The sequence below is a fragment of the Tetranychus urticae genome, chromosome 3 (assembly GCF_039701765.1).
Source record: "Tetranychus urticae isolate SD_2017Ah chromosome 3, NJAU_TeUrti_SD_1.0, whole genome shotgun sequence".
In the NCBI taxonomy this organism is placed as follows: Eukaryota; Metazoa; Arthropoda; class Arachnida; order Trombidiformes; family Tetranychidae; genus Tetranychus; species Tetranychus urticae.
The window spans coordinates 12,839,356-12,857,862 of NC_142960.1; the positions used below are offsets into that span (position 1 = coordinate 12,839,356).

The 18,507-nt window shown below is 30.1% G+C and overlaps 1 protein-coding gene and 1 long non-coding RNA gene across 6 annotated transcripts; one reads left to right on the plus strand and one right to left on the minus strand.

Moving 5' to 3' along the window:
• Positions 1-930: 930 nt before the first annotated feature.
• LOC107359747 (calmodulin) lies at positions 931-17,775 on the plus strand. 4 transcript variants are annotated; one of them, XM_089268533.1, is made up of 5 exons: positions 931-1,110; positions 1,504-1,557; positions 2,587-2,764; positions 16,488-16,808; positions 17,304-17,775. In XM_089268533.1, exons 2-4 carry the CDS (start codon positions 1,510-1,512, stop codon positions 16,778-16,780), a joined length of 519 nt encoding a protein of 172 aa, XP_089124659.1. In that variant the 5' UTR covers positions 931-1,110; positions 1,504-1,509; the 3' UTR covers positions 16,781-16,808; positions 17,304-17,775. The 4 variants fall into 4 exon arrangements, with proteins under 4 accessions (XP_089124659.1, XP_089124660.1, XP_015781784.1 ...); XM_089268534.1 differs by having other exon boundaries at positions 16,488-16,730; XM_015926298.3 differs by having other exon boundaries at positions 931-1,557.
• LOC107359748 (uncharacterized) lies at positions 6,653-12,406 on the minus strand. Of its 2 annotated transcripts, XR_016199373.1 has the most exons (6): positions 12,207-12,406; positions 11,531-12,100; positions 10,888-11,458; positions 10,511-10,823; positions 7,359-7,542; positions 6,653-7,098 (listed from the first exon to the last, which is right to left on the minus strand). It is a non-coding gene; the product is annotated as an uncharacterized LOC107359748 (long non-coding RNA). The 2 variants fall into 2 exon arrangements; XR_003081836.2 differs by lacking the exons at positions 6,653-7,098; positions 7,359-7,542 and adding an exon at positions 9,334-9,742.
• Positions 17,776-18,507: the final 732 nt, after the last annotated feature.

Below are 18,507 nucleotides of genomic sequence, written 5' to 3' on the forward strand. Positions count from 1 at the left end.
GATTTACTCTGAAGATGGCGATAAGCAGCTTATTTGTTAAATGAAACATAATGAGAGCAACAAAATGCATTATTGATTGTGAGTTTCAGCAAATCTCTCTTGGAATGTAAACTCATTAGATATTTATCTCGTTGTATGAGATTTGCGAATGGTTGTTAATTTTAGATTAAATATCATTGCAGTTAACAATTACTATTGAACCGCTAATTCAGAAATTAATATTAATGGTTAAATTTAATGTTGAGGAGGGAAAAGACGTCAAAATTTTTCTCAATAAAGCTCAATGTAACAATTGAGAGTCTAAATGAAGTCTAAAGAAGCGACCAGAATTACAAAAATAGCAGATTCTGGGAATTTACAATTTTTATTATACTTGACTTTGAAATTTGTAATTGTTCAGGTTATCATTTAATTGGTTAAATATTCACAAGTTGAGTAAACGTTGGTTAAATCAGTTGATTTAACCCTGAGAACGGAAAGGAGTTTTAAAATTGCAACAAGAGTTATTTTAAAATTCATTTGTTGCTGATTCGGTGTAAGGTGGTGAAGACAAAAGAAAGAGTTGAAGGTAAAAAAGAAAGAGGAAACATGATGATTTGGATGATAAAAAGAGAGAAAGATTAAAGTGAGAGACTGAGAATGCTCATTTAATATCTATGATAACTTATTTTTGTCAGAAGGCAAGAATAACCAGAGAAAGAAATAACAACATTTCAGTCTAAATTTGTTTTTGAAACAAAAATTAGAAGAAGAAGAAGAAGAAGAAGAGAAAGAAAAGAAGATAAAAGAGAAACAAAGAGAGGAGAAAGAGAGAGACAGAGAAAGGGAATGAAAGATGATGTGTAATGAAAGAGATTTTATTAATAAGTAGAGAAAGAGAAGGAAGAAAAGTTTAGTTTTTGTTGGCAATTGAAATCGCAACAGTTGGATACAGCATTTTCGACAATCAACTTTATTCTTGTGTATTTTGCAGCTTTAATGCAGTCTGTTTGTTTCCCTGTATATTAATACAAATTATCTTCTTCTTCTTCTTCTTCTTCTCTCTATTATCATCATCACTTTCATCATCATTGTCATTAACATCTTCATCATCAACAACAACAATCAACAGTAAGATTACATTACAAATCAAAAAGTAAACTCTTACAGTGAATAAGACTAGAGTCGCCTGCTTTTTACATGTGAATAGACAAAGATTACTCATAAGTTAACCTCTCTTTTCACCTTTTACTGGATTCAAATTTCAACGGTTTTTTTACTGGATTTACTTGGCTATCTGATTGGATCCTAAGGATTAAAATTAGTGTGATGTTAATTTAAACATTTAGTGTGACAATTTGTTCTAAAAAAACAGCTTCTCTTGTTTGGATTTTTGACTCTGTTCTGTTGCCACTTGCTTTACATACAAACATACCCAAATAGACTCTTAACCTTGTGTAGACAGTGTCATTATTTCATCTCACCAATCATTAATTAATCTCATCATATTTTAACCCTTTTTAGGAGTTAATGTTAAACGACTCCATGCATCCTGATCCTTGTGATACCAATTTACAGGTAAGTCCAATAACCATTAATCAATAAGGCTATCCATTACCAGATAAAGAAAGAAGTGTGAATCTAAAAATCAAAGCCATTCAATTGACTCTATTATCAACCAAATAATGATCCAAATACATTGATTATAATGATCACAGTCGATGATTAGAGTGTTAATAATAACATTAATAATCCTTTTTTATTTCCTCTCAATCCCAATTGAATCACATATTGATTTGCAAATGATTTGCTGAGCAGCAAAGCAAAAAAGATATACCAAAGGCCTAACACACAGTATATAGTTGCTAAGTTGGCCGTATTTCATGTTTAACCGTTTAAACAGTTTGCTGCTTTGCAAGAGAATCGCAAATACCATCTATTATGATTAATATAATAACCAGGGTAGATCATTATCATGAATCAATTGAATGTTTTCGCCAGGATTAAGGGGAAAAAAAGCCTTTCACCCGTTAATTGTCCTTGGAAACGTTGGTTGTTTGTCTTGAGCCCAGCTTATTCAAGTGATACCAAGTTAATTATAAAACTGAACATAAATATGAGCATATATATATATAAGAATAAGGAGAAGAAAAGAAATAAGATGAAGATGATGATCAAACAGTTGCGAGAAAAGAAATGATGAAAAAAAAAATATTTTGGCTCAACACCAAATTCAACATTGAAACTGGATTTAACAAGTTGAGAAAGTCATTGAAAAACTAAAGCACACAAGAAATCCCTGATAAAACAATATTAACATCCAACAAAACAGCGTGAGGGAATGAAAGGCAGCAAATGAAAACAAATGTACAACAATCAAGGAAAACAATTTACAAATAGCGATATTAACATGAACAATTGAAAGGCAGCAAAAGCTAAGAATGTAAAAAGTAAAGCTCAAGCAAAAAGATAGCAAGGAAAAGGCAGAGAGACTTTTGGTTGGCAAAAATTTTCTGGTTAAACCCAAACGCTTGTTACCCATTGACTTTGACCATTAATTATTTGAAAGATTGATAATTGATTGATTTAAATGTAATCTTGTATTAGGCTGAATATGGCCTGACCCAGGAACAGATAGCTGAATTTCAGGAGGCCTTTAGACTGTTTGATAAAGATTGCGATGGACGAATCACTTCAACTGAATTGGGTATTGTTATGAGATCTTTGGGTCAACGAGCAACAGAAACTGAGCTCAAAAATATGGTCACTCTTGTTGACCAAGATGGTGAGTACAACAACAAAAAACAGACTTGTTAACACACACTTTCCAACTTCAATTAATCATCTTAATCAACATTATACTCATCATGTTCATCACCAGTTTTTAATCATTATTGCACCAGCAAACACTCTTCACTTGTTCACCAACATTCCCCATTCCTCTTCATCACATTCATTTTTTCCTCTCTTCTCCAGGCCAAACTTTCATTCTTCAACAATCTTCATTATTTTCATCATCTAATTAACCGCATTAATTGCGAAGCAACTAATAATAGCTTTTCATGATATAAAAATATCAAAAAGGAAAGCAACTTGAAATCATTGAGACACTCAGACATTTATAAATATATATACATTTATAAGTGTATAATTTTCAATATAATATGCATAAAAATATATTCATAATTATATTAGACATTTGCCTTTCAATGGTCTATTTATTTCCCTCTGTTTACTGCATTTTAATATGTGATTTGGCAAAATGGCGCTAAAATTAGACGACAAACGGTAAACCTGCCAGGTTATTTGTAAGAAAAGGCAAAATAGCAAGATGACAAGAAGATGAACAAAGATGAAGAATCGACTGTCTCTCGATTATGTTCAAACTGTACAAGCGCAATTCCCTTTTTTTACGCAATTTAAAACACTTTAAGGTTAAACACAAACCTTTGAAAATATGTATTGTGGTTGCCTATCACAATGTCAACACTTGACAACATATAATCAAAAACTGAACCCTTCATTAAATCAATTGAATCAATTATTAAACCATTGAAATATTGAAATGCCAATATTGACATTCGTCTGCATTTGTTTTGTCTTTCAAGCAAAATTTACTGAAATGCAATAAATCAATGGACAATTGATTCCCATTGAAAAGATTCAATCAATAACTTCAATGTTGATAATCAGAAGAGACAATTGGGAAAATTAAAACAAGTCAAGAGTAAATTCAATTTTGATTAATTGACCAAATTGTAAAATACATTTTCCCAATCAACCCAAATCAACCAGTTTATTGATCAATTTGCATAATTTGAACAAAACTCAACATTTATTGATTGAGGCTTTGAGAGGTTAATCAGAAAAGGTCTAGAATTTTTGTCTTTAATTTTCTCTGGCAAATGTTGAACACTAATTACAATCTCGCCAATTCACAACAATTTAAAGCCAGTAATTTAGCTTGAAATTTAGGTTCAACAGATTGAACTTTTGATAATATTGTTTCTGCAAAGGCTCCATTGTAGTCCGAGGAAACGTTTCAACCCAAAAGGCTGGTTAAATGGATCAATTTGCAAGCTAATCAAAAGCATATTTACATAATTAAATTTAGGAAACAATAGATTGAGTTAACCATTAAGGGAACAAACTGGTAAAAATGGAAACATTGAAAGACTCAGTTTTTAATGTATCCGTTGTTTTTCAATCGGAAATAACGTTACAAGTATAACCAACCAATTCTCATATCTTCATGATTAACATGATTAATATTCCTATCAGGTTAGTCAACAAGACTGCCTTTATAATGGTGACATTTCAAGATAACATTAAGGTGTCAACATTGGGTTGGCTTGACAAATTAGTGTCCATTTTCATTGAGCTTAAAGGTTTCAATTGAAACTGTTCACTGCAAGTTGAACATTCATCATCACCTTGTATCTACTTTATTTTAAACACTTTGAGCCCAAATTTCAAGACGAGAATATTTTCACTATAATTATCTAAAGTTGATTTGATTCTGTAAAGTTTGCAATTTATTTTCAAGACAGTTTAATTATTATTCAATTAGTTGTCTCATTTTTGATAAATGATCAGAATACAGATTTACTGTATTAGAGCAATTTTCAAAGTAATTGAAAACACAATTTCAAGACTTTTTGCTTCATCAATTTTCCTGAGTTGTCTGTCAGCCCAAAGAATTGAAGCAAAATTTTAAAGATGCATCCATCAGTAGCTCAGAAAATTATCGTTATCTGAGGTTAAAATCCAAGTTATCTAAAAGTAATTGGAAAAAATAGGAGAAAAAATTGCTTCCAAAGTAATAATGAGAAAAATGATCAACCGAATAATAAAAACCAAGAAAACTATCGATACACGAAATCATTTTATCGAAGCTGAGCAATAATAGAAAGATCAACCAAAAAAATACAATCGAGTTTCGAACACAAATTTTCTTGTTCTTAGTCTTTATCAATTTCAGGAAAACATTCAGTTAATCTGAAGGAAACTTGAATAACTCAGCATCGAATGTACGATATATTGAAAATTCAAGGAATAAGATTCAAAGAAGCTCTGAATTTGTAAAAAGATTTCAAGAGAAGCACAAAATTTTTGATTGGGATATAAAATCCCTCCAAGGTTGTGGATAATTTGTTAAATTACCAACAATTAACCGAGCAATCATTAAAAACGAAAGCAATGATTTATTCGTTACAGATTAAAATTAAAGTTTGAAAAAATGATGAGATTATTTTCGCCTCATTATTATGACATGAAACTGTTACATTGAAATTGGCTGCTTTTGAAGGTAATTTCATGTTCAACTTGATCCAAACGTTTCATTTTAAACTTGGATCATCTTTTTTTTCATCAAAAATTCATTTACCAAGCTTAATGATGGGTTAACCTTTGATATTAAAGTGTAATTACCTGATGAACAGATTGGTGTTGACCATCAAAAGGACAAATGTATTTAATTTACTTTTCATTTACCATTTTGATTTCATTGAATATTGTTCTTAACAATGAAACAAAATCAAAAATGATTATTGTTGCCCTTTAATCTTATTTACTGAAATAATATCATCTTCAGGTTACAATAGCAACAATGGATTGTCTCATCAACTGTTGTTATTTTTGGGTGAAGTAAACATTGGAAAAGGTCAACCATTATTTACTCATGAAAATACTTGTTACACAAAAAAATAGCAACATGAACAATTGAAATATGAAATGCTCTTTATCATCACCCTTATGGCTCAGTTTTTGTTTTCATCCATCAATTGGACAAAGTATCAAGAAAAAGATAAACTATGAAAATTGGTGAATTCATTGATCAACCTACACATTTCATCTGGTTTCCCATAGCAAATCCCATTTCCACTGAATCCCACTTCCGATTCAAATCTGTGTATCAATTGATTATCAAAAGAAGTCGATGAAATGAGAAAAAAAAGTGGATCAATAATTTGATAAACAGTAAAAATTAGGGTTAAAAGAGATGAAAAATATTCTGGAATGTTATTGAAATCAGTAAATTGTTGACAATTTTTTCTTTACTATCAATCCTTCCATGGTCTTTAGGTTATCCAGTTTTGCCCTTTTCATCATTTTTCATGATGATCAGGATAAATGTGTGAAACTGAAAGGATAACAAAAATGGTTCCATGAAAGATGATCATCAATGGTGACTGAGCTTCAATGTTTATTTCAGCCTAAAGAGTATTAAATGAAATGACAAGTTGACAGTAAATAGCCTCAAGCTTTTCCATCATGTTAACCAAATGAAAACATTGGACTGGCCAAAAGTAAATTTTGATATAAACTGTCATCCATTGAATTGGTAATGGCTTTTCTGGTTCACCATGATTACCAGGAAACCTGAAAATGAAGTTGAAAAATAATATTATTATTTAATCAAATGCTTTTCAACCTTTTTTAGCCTTTCCACTTTTAGATTGTTCATTTGATGAAATTTGATCAAATGATTAAATGGTCATCCAATCAACTATGAAAACACAACCAGTTTCAGCCTCTAATTCATTGGTAGGAAAGCTTGGAATAACTTCATAATTTTCTGTCAATAACAAGGAATTTAGAATGCAAAAGATGAAATTAATTTCCAAATCGCTTTTATATTAAAAAAAGCTAAAAATAGAGTTTTTTTACAGAATTTTTTGGGTAATTGTTTGATTTTATTGAACCTTTTAAACCATTTCTGTAGTAGCTTTTCTGATTTTAGACATTTGTGATTTTCAGAGTTTGAAAAATCTCAGGTTCTCTCTTTGTATTCATGATGGAATTGAAGGTTGAATATTCTATGAGTAAATAGTTTTGACATTTAATGAACAATTGAACTCTGAGTTTCAAGAGAATGAGTTAGTTCACATTAATGGGTTGACTGAAGAGGAAAGATCATTGAACACTTAGGTTTCAACATTCTGTATCTCAGTTGATTGTAAAACAATGAGTTTACGGAATCTAGAAGTAGATACATTGAAGGCAGAATATCCAGTCTTTTCATTATAATAACCACTTGGAGTTGCAATAAATGCTCCAATTTTCCCAGAATCCATTCCAAGTTTACTTGAAACTGGAAAAACAAGTAAAAATGTTTACCTGAAAATGTTGAACGAAAGAAATGCAAATTTCCATCAGTTATTGTCTTCATTCAGTTGAAAAAAAAGAGGAACAGGAAATATTTATATTTATTTTTACTTTCATTTCAAATGTTCAAAATTGGGTTGATTGTTGAAGGTGATGAGGAAATAAAAGGAAATAAAATTGATAGCAAAATACATGAGATAGTTAGCATGCTCATCATACAGCCCTTAAGCACCAGAATCAAGATTAAATGTTTACTTAAACATTAACCTTACCTGTGGGTAAAGATACAAATGACAGGTTTGCTGACAACCAAGGCAAAGGTTTACAGGCGTTTAGTGAGTTTAACCCAAACACCGGCAACATTATGAGGATGAAATAAACATAAGCTTGAACCAGTTGACGGAAAACAGGGCAAACTGAGAGTAAAGATGAAATGCTGTAAATGTAAAATAATGTCTGTAAAGGGATAAAGATGTGAAAGAAAATGTTTAGTTGTGAATAAAAAGGAAATGTTCACAAAATGAAATGGAATGATGATGATGATTGAACTGATTAAATAGACCATGAGATGGTTGACAATGGTATCCATTATTCACTTTGATTTGACTCATGAGTTTAACCCAGAATTCTGGTTCTCAAGTCAACATGAACAGCGTTTTCATTTGACAAAATTAAGATTGTAAGAACTATCAAAAAACATGGTAATTTTCCAAGTGAAACAGACACAATCAAAATGAACAATTGTATCATTCATTTGTTCCAGAGATAAACCAATCAATCATGATATCACCATGAATGTCCACTGATAGCACAAACATTTACCACTCGACTTTTCAAACAAAGATGTTCAAGGAATTTTCATCTCACAATAATCATAAAGTTATGATGAACTTGTGAATTGAGCTCAAAAAAAGATTATTCCGAGAATCCTCTCAACTATCGAATCTTCGAATAGTTGACTTTTAATTGTTAGATTTTCCACAATTAGTTTCATTCAGATTGGAAAGATTCATGATTAAGATGAAAATGATTCGAATTGGTAAAGCATTTTTTGAAATTTAATTTGATTTTCAAGTAACTTTTTGATTAAGAATGAACTTCAAAAAACGTTGAAACTTGCAGATCTGGCAAGAAGTCAAGCTTGAAATTTGAAATCAAAATTTTCGCTTATTCAGTTTAAATGTTGAATTGATCAGTTAATTGCTGAAAATATCAATTGATTGAACCATTCAACTAAATTTTATGAAATCTTAATTTTAATTGCTGACTAAAAGAAAATTTAAAGATGATCAATTTAACTTTCAGATGTTAATTAAATTACAAGTCAATAAATTTTGTTTCAATTGGAAATAAAACAAATCTTGATCTTAAGCTAAGCTTCAATATTCACTGAATATCATTTGTTATAGACAGAGATTTCAAGTTTCAATTGAGTTGGTCAAATTATAATTTTGATTAATGATTACATCAACAATCATCAAATTAACTTAATCACTTCCAAATCATCAATCAATTTTGAGACAATAGTAAAAATTAAAATTGAAACGATTTCCATTTTTTGTTATTTACTTTTTTCAAAAACTGTTTTCAACTCGAGATTGGACAAAAATTAGCTTTTTATTTTCAACTCAATCTTGGAGTGAAAAATAATCTCCCAGCATTAACCAGGGAAAATGTTTTTGGGTCAACAAATAATGTTGAAAGTTCAATATTCATAACAACCAAAAAATGTTTTTCTCGTCAGTTGGAACCAAAGTTACATGGAAATGTGTAAAGTTAAACTCTTTCCAACCTTAATTATCATCGTTATTACATATATTTTGTACATTAATATCTTGACCATTTCAACGTGATTCAAGATACAATTTGTATCTTTATTACCCAACATGAAGGCAGACAAACAGTTATAACACAAGTTATTAATCCAAGTTGAAGTGTTCAGGGAAAAGATGAACAACTCTACTTATAATGATCAACTCTTTTCTCATCTATTTTTGTTCCCATTTCAACTTATTTCATTCATTGTTCATGTTCAGGTCAACCTGTAATCTAGATTTTAATCAACAAAGATTTAATCTTAATCGTCAATTGCGTTGTAAAAGTTAATCTTTTGAAAGGAAAATGTTAAAATGTTTAAAATTGAAAAAATTCATCAACATTTCATGTTTTTCTGTAAAATCAACAGCAAATTGTTTACCTTTTTTCATGTAAAGAAAGATTAAATTTAATTTGTTTGTCAACAGCAAAGTAGATTCAAAAAGGTTTAATTTAATTCTCATAAATTTGAGGTTAAAAAGTGAGTTTACAATCAAATTGTAACTCATTTTACAAAAATGTAGATTTAGCTTTTCAATTATCCAGAAGCATTTTAAATCGCTTGTTTAAATTGTAGTTTAAGTGTTGTTTCAAAGAGTCATTTAAATTATGCCCTCAAATTGAATCATTGAACACACATTGAATGGAGTGAAATGATTACATTTGAATTGTTGATGACAATTGATTTATATTTAGACTTTGTTTGTCTTTCAACTGCGACTTTCAACAGCTTTCAACTGAATTTAATAATTTATCAGTTAATCCATTTCAATGTTTACCATTATTTTACTCATTTTGCTTGGTGCATAATTGATATCAGCGGAAAATTGATCATCACCAACTGAAACGGATTAGACAAGAGAGAAAAATCGTGTAAAAACAAGTTCATTTATCTTGATTCATTGAAGATACTTCATGATATTTCTTTCACTTTCTTCTTCTTCTTCTACTAATTAACCTCAATCTCATCAAACTAATTAATCAAGAGTGACAATTAGCAATGTTGAGTTTGTCAATGAAAACCTTTAGTTCAACATTTACTGTTGATCAAGTTAAAAAAGTCAAGGAAAGGTTTTGAAAGCTAATCATTGATCCAATGTTTACCGTTTTCAACACACAATTCAACTAATTTAAATTAATTTTGTTTCCTTCTGATTCATCAAAGTGAATAAATGGCTTTTTTTGAGAGTAAAAAATCTATAAAATTCAAAGTTTCAGTTTACAATACACGTTTAACCTTTTTGTTTGAGCAACGAACAAAAAAGAGAAACATTCAACTGGATAACAGGTAACATCTACTTTTATAACCTGTCAATAGAGACTATTTGTTATTGACAACAACATCTAAATGAAAGGTAACAAACGGACTTTTAGATGTTGTTGACATTGATAAATTATTACATTTATTGGATGATGAATCCCTTGTTATTTACCAAAAATGAATGAGCTTTGAGAAAAAACGAACATTTCAAATCATTATTACAATCATTCCATTTTTGCGTTCAGGTTATCAAAATGGTTATCTTTGATAATAAGATAGAAGTGTGAAGAGCAGAAAATAACTTTCATTTTGACGGATGGAAAACATTGTTTCATTTCAACTTCTCACCTCCAATTTCAACTCCTCCTTGATTCACTTTGATTATTGTTTATTGTCTTCCATTGATTACTCCTCCTTCTTCCAATGAAGATACCATTTATATACCATGGTTAGTTGACTCTCAGATTACCAAAATTTCTCATTCATTTTGATTCCTTTTTTTTCTTTATCAACTGGTTTCCTCTGTTTCTCGTAATTTTGATGAATAAGTCATTTTCAAGATTCATTTCATTTTGATCATCAGACTGATTTATCAACTGCTGGTGAAGCTTCTAAATTGTGAACATTGAGGTTGCCTTGTTTGTTTCATTCCTGTGATTTACTACAAAACAAGTTCAAGTTATCAAGTTACAATGAAAGTGGAGGCATTAAACTTGTCAACTTACGTTTCGTTAATAGTAAATCATAATCTATATTGAAAAACATGATGATGATACTGATGAAGAAAGAGAATGATGAATTGAGAGTAACTTGAACTATATTTGATTTTTTTTTCTTCTCTGCCTTTCCACCCTTTCGTGAAATCAGGAAATCTGCTTATTGGATGTATAATGATATCATCATTATAAATGTTGTCGCTTGAGAGTGATAATGGATTGAAATTTGATATTTTGTAGGCACACAAATTGGTAAACTTGTTAAAATGATACAGATTGTTGTTAACTTAATGTCTTGTTTTGCCTTGTTACATGTTTTGCTTCTGCTTCTGCTAATGATGATTGTGTCTTCTGTATAATCATTAAATTAATGTTCCTTTAGGTTATGAAAATCTTTAAGCCTTTCAGTTTCAGGATTATCAATTGATTGACATTGCAAGCAGATAGATTACAATGAGCAGAGTCACCAAATCATTGTGGATTGAGATCATGTCCAGCCTGGCTTTTGTCACATCTTGCTCCTCTCTTTTCCTTGAGCTCCAATTTAGTTGATGATCACTTACTCTATTTAACTGTAAAACTATAATCAAGAATATGGGTGAGAAGGTGAAGGAAAACAAAAAAGATGATGAAAGGAAAGGAAAATACTTACAGAGATTGGAAAGAAGAGAGTTAATCAATGGTGAAAAGTATAATTTTTATATATCTCAGAAGATAAGTTTCCAAAAAAAACAGGGTTTGTGGGTTGAATCTCGTGAGAACATGATGATGATGCTGATGGAAACGTTGGTGTACAGCGGTGTGAAGCGAAGGTAGAAAAATCAAAAGTATAAATAATAGGATTGAAGTTATTGTAAGACACGAAATTAGAGTTATTGCTCTTGATTAAGTTTCATGTCTTGTTAGTCTTCTGTTTCCCTCCGTTTTTCAAGTTTACCATCGAAATTAACTTTACTTGTAACTCCTTTTCTCAACAAACTGATAGAAAACTTTCATCGTTGACTTGATTGGATTAAATGGCAATTATTAACCGGTCACCGATTGTCCATAATTTGATTAATTTGTGATGATGAGAGGAATTTTCCAGTTCAGACTTTCTCTTGGAGGCAAATGGAAAGTCGTCTGTTCAATAATAAATTTTTACCCATTGACTTTTGGTTTATCGATTGACTTTGATTGAAATAGGACTCCATCCAAATATGAAGAAACTCATTGCCGAGAGCTAATTGAAGAGACAAATATTTAAACAATTAGATTAATTTTCGTTATCCTCTATCTAAATAGATACATACCAAAATGAATGTCATCCAGACAAGCCCTTGACTTACCCATAGACTGTAGCTTTGCTGGCAGTAATTTTGATTCAAATTAAATACATTTAGACACATTTAGACACAATTAGAAACATATTAAAGACTAATACAGAGACAAAAATTAAGACAAATTTAACATATAAATTGAATAAAACCAGCTTGATCAAATCACGTTAACTCTTACCGGTAAATATAATAATTGCGCGTAATTTAGCTTTTTTGCTAATATCGCCATCTTACGTAAAAAATTATCAATCGACAAAAAGCAAGAGATTTAATTGTCTTTTTAAAACGAGGGAAACCCAAAATTATCCTTAAATTCAGATGAAATCAAAAGTCAACCGCGAAAGAAGCAAATATTGTATCAATCCCATGTAAAATCCTTGAATAAAACCATGAAATATATTTCCCAAGAGCTAATTTCACTGGAAAACATCTAATTTTATAAAAACAACAAAACCCTTTGAACATAATTTTAATTTGTTTCGCTCTTTTGTCTATTTTGACATCTCTTGACACTAAAAACTTAAGATTTTACAATAGAAATGTCAAATTTTTCACCCAAAAATCTCAAGAATCACTCTTGATTCATCAATTCAGAATGTCATGAATAACTCAACAAGCTAGAATGAAATTTGGTCTAATTAAAGTCACTTTTAGGTACATCTCGTGAGTTTTCCCAGTTAGACTTGAAAGTTGCCAGTCGAGAAACTAATTGTATCATTTATATTCCAAGCCTAATTTTTCCATTCATGTTGACAATTTATGTAATTCAATCATTGAATTAATCGCTAGAATCAACTGAACATTTAGCGTTAAATTGTTTTTTACATTCTTCCACCAAAATGGGTTCAATTTTCATCGATAACCAGAAATGGGTTAACATTTACTTTCACAAGCAAAGAGGCAATAATTGTTCACCAATAATTAAATTAGCTCATATATTTATATACAGTTATGTTGCTCCAAGTCTCTTGCTAATTGTCTTCATGTTTATTTGTTAATTATTAACGTTGATGATCATCTCTAGTTTAATGTGTATTGTCATGTGGAATAATGTTAATTGCTTTGTTTACCCATTTGTCAATTTACACATTACCATAACCCATTTGTTCATTATTGTTCAGTGTTATTTTTTATTCCTGATTATCATTCATCACTCTCATTATTGAAGTTACATTGACGATTTTAGGTAAACCCAAAAAAAGGCAACCAGTAAAAGTACAATTGTTCATCTTGTGAACGCCATTCTTGCTTCCAAAATGATTTGTTACCTAAAATTCAGTCAAGAATCTTCCATTGCTTTCACCTTTTTCCCTGTGCTTAACAAATTCAGTACAATTATATTCATGGTTCATATAATTTGGTTTGTTTTTTGCATCTTCACTTTTGTTTCTCTCATTTTAAGGCTAATTTGTTTTCCTACTCAACTCTACTCTTCCCAGTGTTTCCCTTAATTCAAAAAGCCAAACTGTCTTTTTTTACCAGTTAAATGGTTAAATCGTTATTTACGTTATTTGGATTCCTTATTCAACTTGTTTTACACCAAATTGAACAATTTATGAATCCAAATTGCTCAACATTCTCCCTGTTTAATGATAATGTTTACTCCTTGTTTCGATAATTCATTGTTCACTGGTAAACCCAAGACATCACCAAATTTTCAACCAAAGACAATAGAAAACCTATTTCCAGAAACATAAACAAAACCCAAATTCACTGAGAACCCAAAAAAAGCCAAATCTCATTATTCAAAGCTTATTCAATCTTTGAGATAAGTCTGGATTATAATAACTTATACCTGACAATTGTAATTTGATAACCTCAAGATATGTATTGATTGGTTAACAACATTAACCAGAAAATTTGTTATTCAATCAAAAAAACCATGTTTCTGGTGAGTTTACCTTTTTTCAAATGAACATTCTGTTGATACAGATATTTCAATTTGACAAGTTTTTTTTAAAGAAAATGAAGTTATCATGAAGAAAGAAAAGGAAAATTGCCTGATTCAGATTTTCTTCCCAAAAGGCTAAATATATGTTTTAACATTATTTTTGTGAAAAGAAAAGGTAAAAAAGGTAAAAACATTTTTTTCCTTTACATTTTTTGCTTTGATAAGGTAAAAGAAAAACAAAAATATCTGAATCGATTCACTGACAATAAACATCTTTAATTCAACCTCATGGATTGAAATGATGATGATGATGAAGAAAGACATTAAACCAGAATTTCTAACCAGAAAACAAAACAACAATCAACATATTTAGAGCAAATAAATCATCATTTGTAAACATTTTACTCATTGACTTGAAATCCTAACTCCCATCATCATCAAATCCATGTCATGAGTTTCCAATATCATCAATGTTATCATCAAAATCATCATCAAAAACCATCAACTGAAGAGTAAATAAGAAAGTTTCTCTATTATCTATTCACATTGATGGGTTTACTGTAAAAAAAAGCAATATTAATAACAATATAATGACTCTCAATAGTCGTATTAATATTTCCAACCACGTTTCTCAGTGGTAACCATGAATAATGTGAACAATTTAAAAGCCAAATGAAACATCAAGAATCATCTTTTCGAATTCAAATTCATAATGCAAAACATGAACCCAAAATATTAACCAAACCAACAATTATAAACCATTTCCATAGCCATTGATCAACTTATTTACGCTTTGATGGATTGATTGTGAAGAGTAAAATTAAATATTTCAAAAGTTGATTGAAACATCAAAAGGTTTTGATATTTTTTCCTGGTTTTAACCCAAAACTGTAGTCAAGTTGCCTTTTTGTTTTTAATCGTTTCAATGTCATTTTCCTGTCATTTATTCACTTGATAGTCTTGATTAAACTGTTAATCAATATCACATGAAATATGTAAATAATGCCGATCAAGATGATTGTAATTAAATTGGTAAATCTCAAGTATTTGGATTCGATGTTACGTATAGTGAAATGGTCTAAATGGCTATTGAAGCGAAATGGTTTTAACCTGATCAACCGGAATTCAATATAACATACATTTATGCTTTTCTGAGTGTGTGTTATATTCAAGGAATAAACTTGATGGAATGAAGGAATAAAGAAGTTCTGAGGAGAAGAAAACTTGATCCGGAAAAAAATTTCCACCGATTAATGTTATTAGAAAGTCATGTTCTCTCATTACAGTGATGATCATTTAACCAATAACAAGAGGAATAAGCAAAATTAATCATTTTTCCTCATTTCTATTTGGATATAAATTTCCGTTAATCCTGCTCATTTACAGTATACAATGATTAGCTCATGTTGATTAATAGATGTAAACTTGTAAAGCATTAACAATTGGTAATCTTTTAGCCATTACATATACAAGATACAAGTGAAAGTGATACAAATTTTCCTTCTTTCATCATTTCTCTAGCTTATGATTCTCAAGCATTAAAGGATCGATATTTAGGTAAAAAAGCTAAATGATTGAACGAAAAGTGGACCAAAAGTCAAAATTTGATTTCAAAATTTTCCCTTTAGTTTTTTGTGTTTGGAGATTTTTTGGTGAAAATTTTACATGAATTGTTAAAGTGGTTGACATTTCCAGGTAATCCTGGTCAAAATGCATTGGATGTTTAATGATGCTCAATGTATTGCAATTTATTGCTTTACCTGATTCCTTAGACTGGCCAAGGTTTGATATGATTATAACTTGAGATGCTTTCAATTGTTTTCAATTTGCCTTCAATCTTGGATTGCTTTTGTCTATTAAGTAGGAGTTTGTTTTTTATTCAGAAAGTGATAGCAAGTCACCCACTACTTCCGAAGATGGTTTCACAAAAGATTAGTCTCAAATGGTTTGATTCACCGAAAATTATCATCTGAGAAAGTTGAAGAAAAGAGATTTTTTTCAGAAATTAATAACCAGAATTGATTTGAATAGAGTACTTGGAATTGGAGTGCAGAGTTACCTGACAAACTCAACTCCTAGCCATTGAGACTATTTCTAGAAATGAAATGTTTTACAGCTAACATATCTTGAATTGTCGATAAATGTTTCATTAGAATAATGAATAAAAAGTTTTCCATATTTCGAGCAATTCATTGATACGAACAGCTTAGGTATATCGAAATAGTGTAAAAAGGTTTAATGTTGAAAGATGATTAACTTGAAGCTTGCCAGTTTTGCATAAAATTTAAGCTTCTCATTCAATTAATGAAAACCTTTTACATTTTCATTTGAATTAATTTTCTTTTAATTTATATTTTTTTGCCTTCTCTTCTTCCCTGCTTTCTTCATTTGTAAACCAGGAAATGGAACTATTGAATTCAATGAATTTCTTCACATGATGTCTCGTAAAATGAAGGAAACAGATAAAGAAGAGGAACTTCGAGAAGCTTTTAGAGTATTTGACAGGAATGGTGATGGTTTTATCAACGCTGCTGAGTTAAGGCACGTTATGACCAATTTAGGGGAAAAATTGACCGACGAAGAGGTTGAAGATATGATTAAAGAGGCTGATCTGGATGGCGATGGTTTGGTCAATTATGATGGTAAGAAAAAGAGTTCATTTAATCAGAACCATTCAATATTATTTGACTGAATTCATTACCATTGAATAGACTCTCAAGGTAAGGCTTCCAAACGCTACACTTAGCATTGAATTCTTGTGCCATTTGAAAGATGACCAGAAAGTTGTGTAAAAAGGCGCTTCCTTCCGTTTCGCAAATCACAAATCACTATAACCAGAAAAGAAAAGGTCAATTTGATTTCTCCTCACGCTTTTAAATCTTCCTATTCATATTTTTCGCCCCAATTCCAACGAGAATCATGGCAATCAACCCTGCAAATGTCATAGTGATTCTTGGGGACAAAATTAAAACCGCTTTTTCAATATTATCCCAACACCACCTGCTTCTGTTGAGCAAGAAATCTTCAGTAATCACCTTTATGAGCAAATACTGAGATTACTGGTCGAAGAGGATTTTTGTTCAGACATTTGCACATCAGGTTACTTATGATTGAGGCACTAAAACCGCTGAACCTGAGCTTCTCTACAGTCAAACGGTTTCCTTGAAGTTGTTTCCATATGAATTCAACTAATGATTTTTCTTGTCTTTTTGCAGAGTTTGTTAATGTTTTGATGGCACCCAAATGATCAATCTAGAGATATTAAGGAATCAAATATTCATCAAACTTGGAATTAATAAATTACTTTGAAACAAACGATGAGACATAAAAGCCTTTGGAAAAAATCAAAAAATGAATCGCATCATGACCTTTTTTTGTTGTTGTTCATCTCATTACATTCAATACCAAGAAGTGAAGCAAAACAGATACACATTCACATTCATTTTAAAACCCATTGAAAAAAATGACTATTAATATGTAATAATTAATAAAATTAAATATGAAAATTGAAAACAAATCAAAAGTAAATTTGAGCAAAAAAAAATTTAAAATTGGTAAAAAAAGTAAACTAAGATTTGCTAATGCAAAGCTTTGAAGAGCAAAAATAATTTATGAAAGGAGAATTGTAATTAAAATTAAATTGTTGCATAATAAATAATAATAAAAGATGAAAATTAAAAATTCAAATCAATTGCCTTTGTTTTAAAAACGCTCAAGACAGGGATAATTAAGGTCAAGCCACAATATTTGATCAAATTTTTACCCTCAAACCACAAAAATTTCAATTTTATGCCAAAATCAGTTGCGCTTAGCTGATAGTTAGCCATTAAACTTGTTTTGCTTCGACTTACAAGGAAAGTGCCCTTTCTTGTACAATTGTTTTCTATATATTGGGTTTATATTGAAGAGGACGAAAAATATTAGACACTTATTTTTGCCTTTTTTACGCTGATGCGCGATTATTGATTTTTAGGCATTTTAAGTGATGATATTGCACTGCAATCTATTGAAGTCCCTGAAAAGGTCTTCACAATTTGAGATTTTTCATTTTTTACATTTCATTTGTTTTATGTGTTTGAAATGTATTAATATCTGTAATTAAAATGCCTGAATATCAACAGTACACAAAAAGCAAAATCGTTTTGGGTAATTTCATTTCAAAATATAACTCGAAAAATTGAAAACAATCTTAAAAGAAAGGGCACTTTCCTTGTTAGTGTTTCCCTGTTTTTTTCTCGGTAAAAGTATCGATACTTTAGATTTAGTGCTCGATGCTGAAAAACGGTCAATTTGATGAAATTATCAAAGAATTAGAGAATTGAGAAGAAAATGAGCTTTCAGTTGTTTCTAGAGGCCCTGAGAGTTACTCACTGAGCAAAACCATTAATTTTACTCTTTAAATGCTCAATACCTTTATAT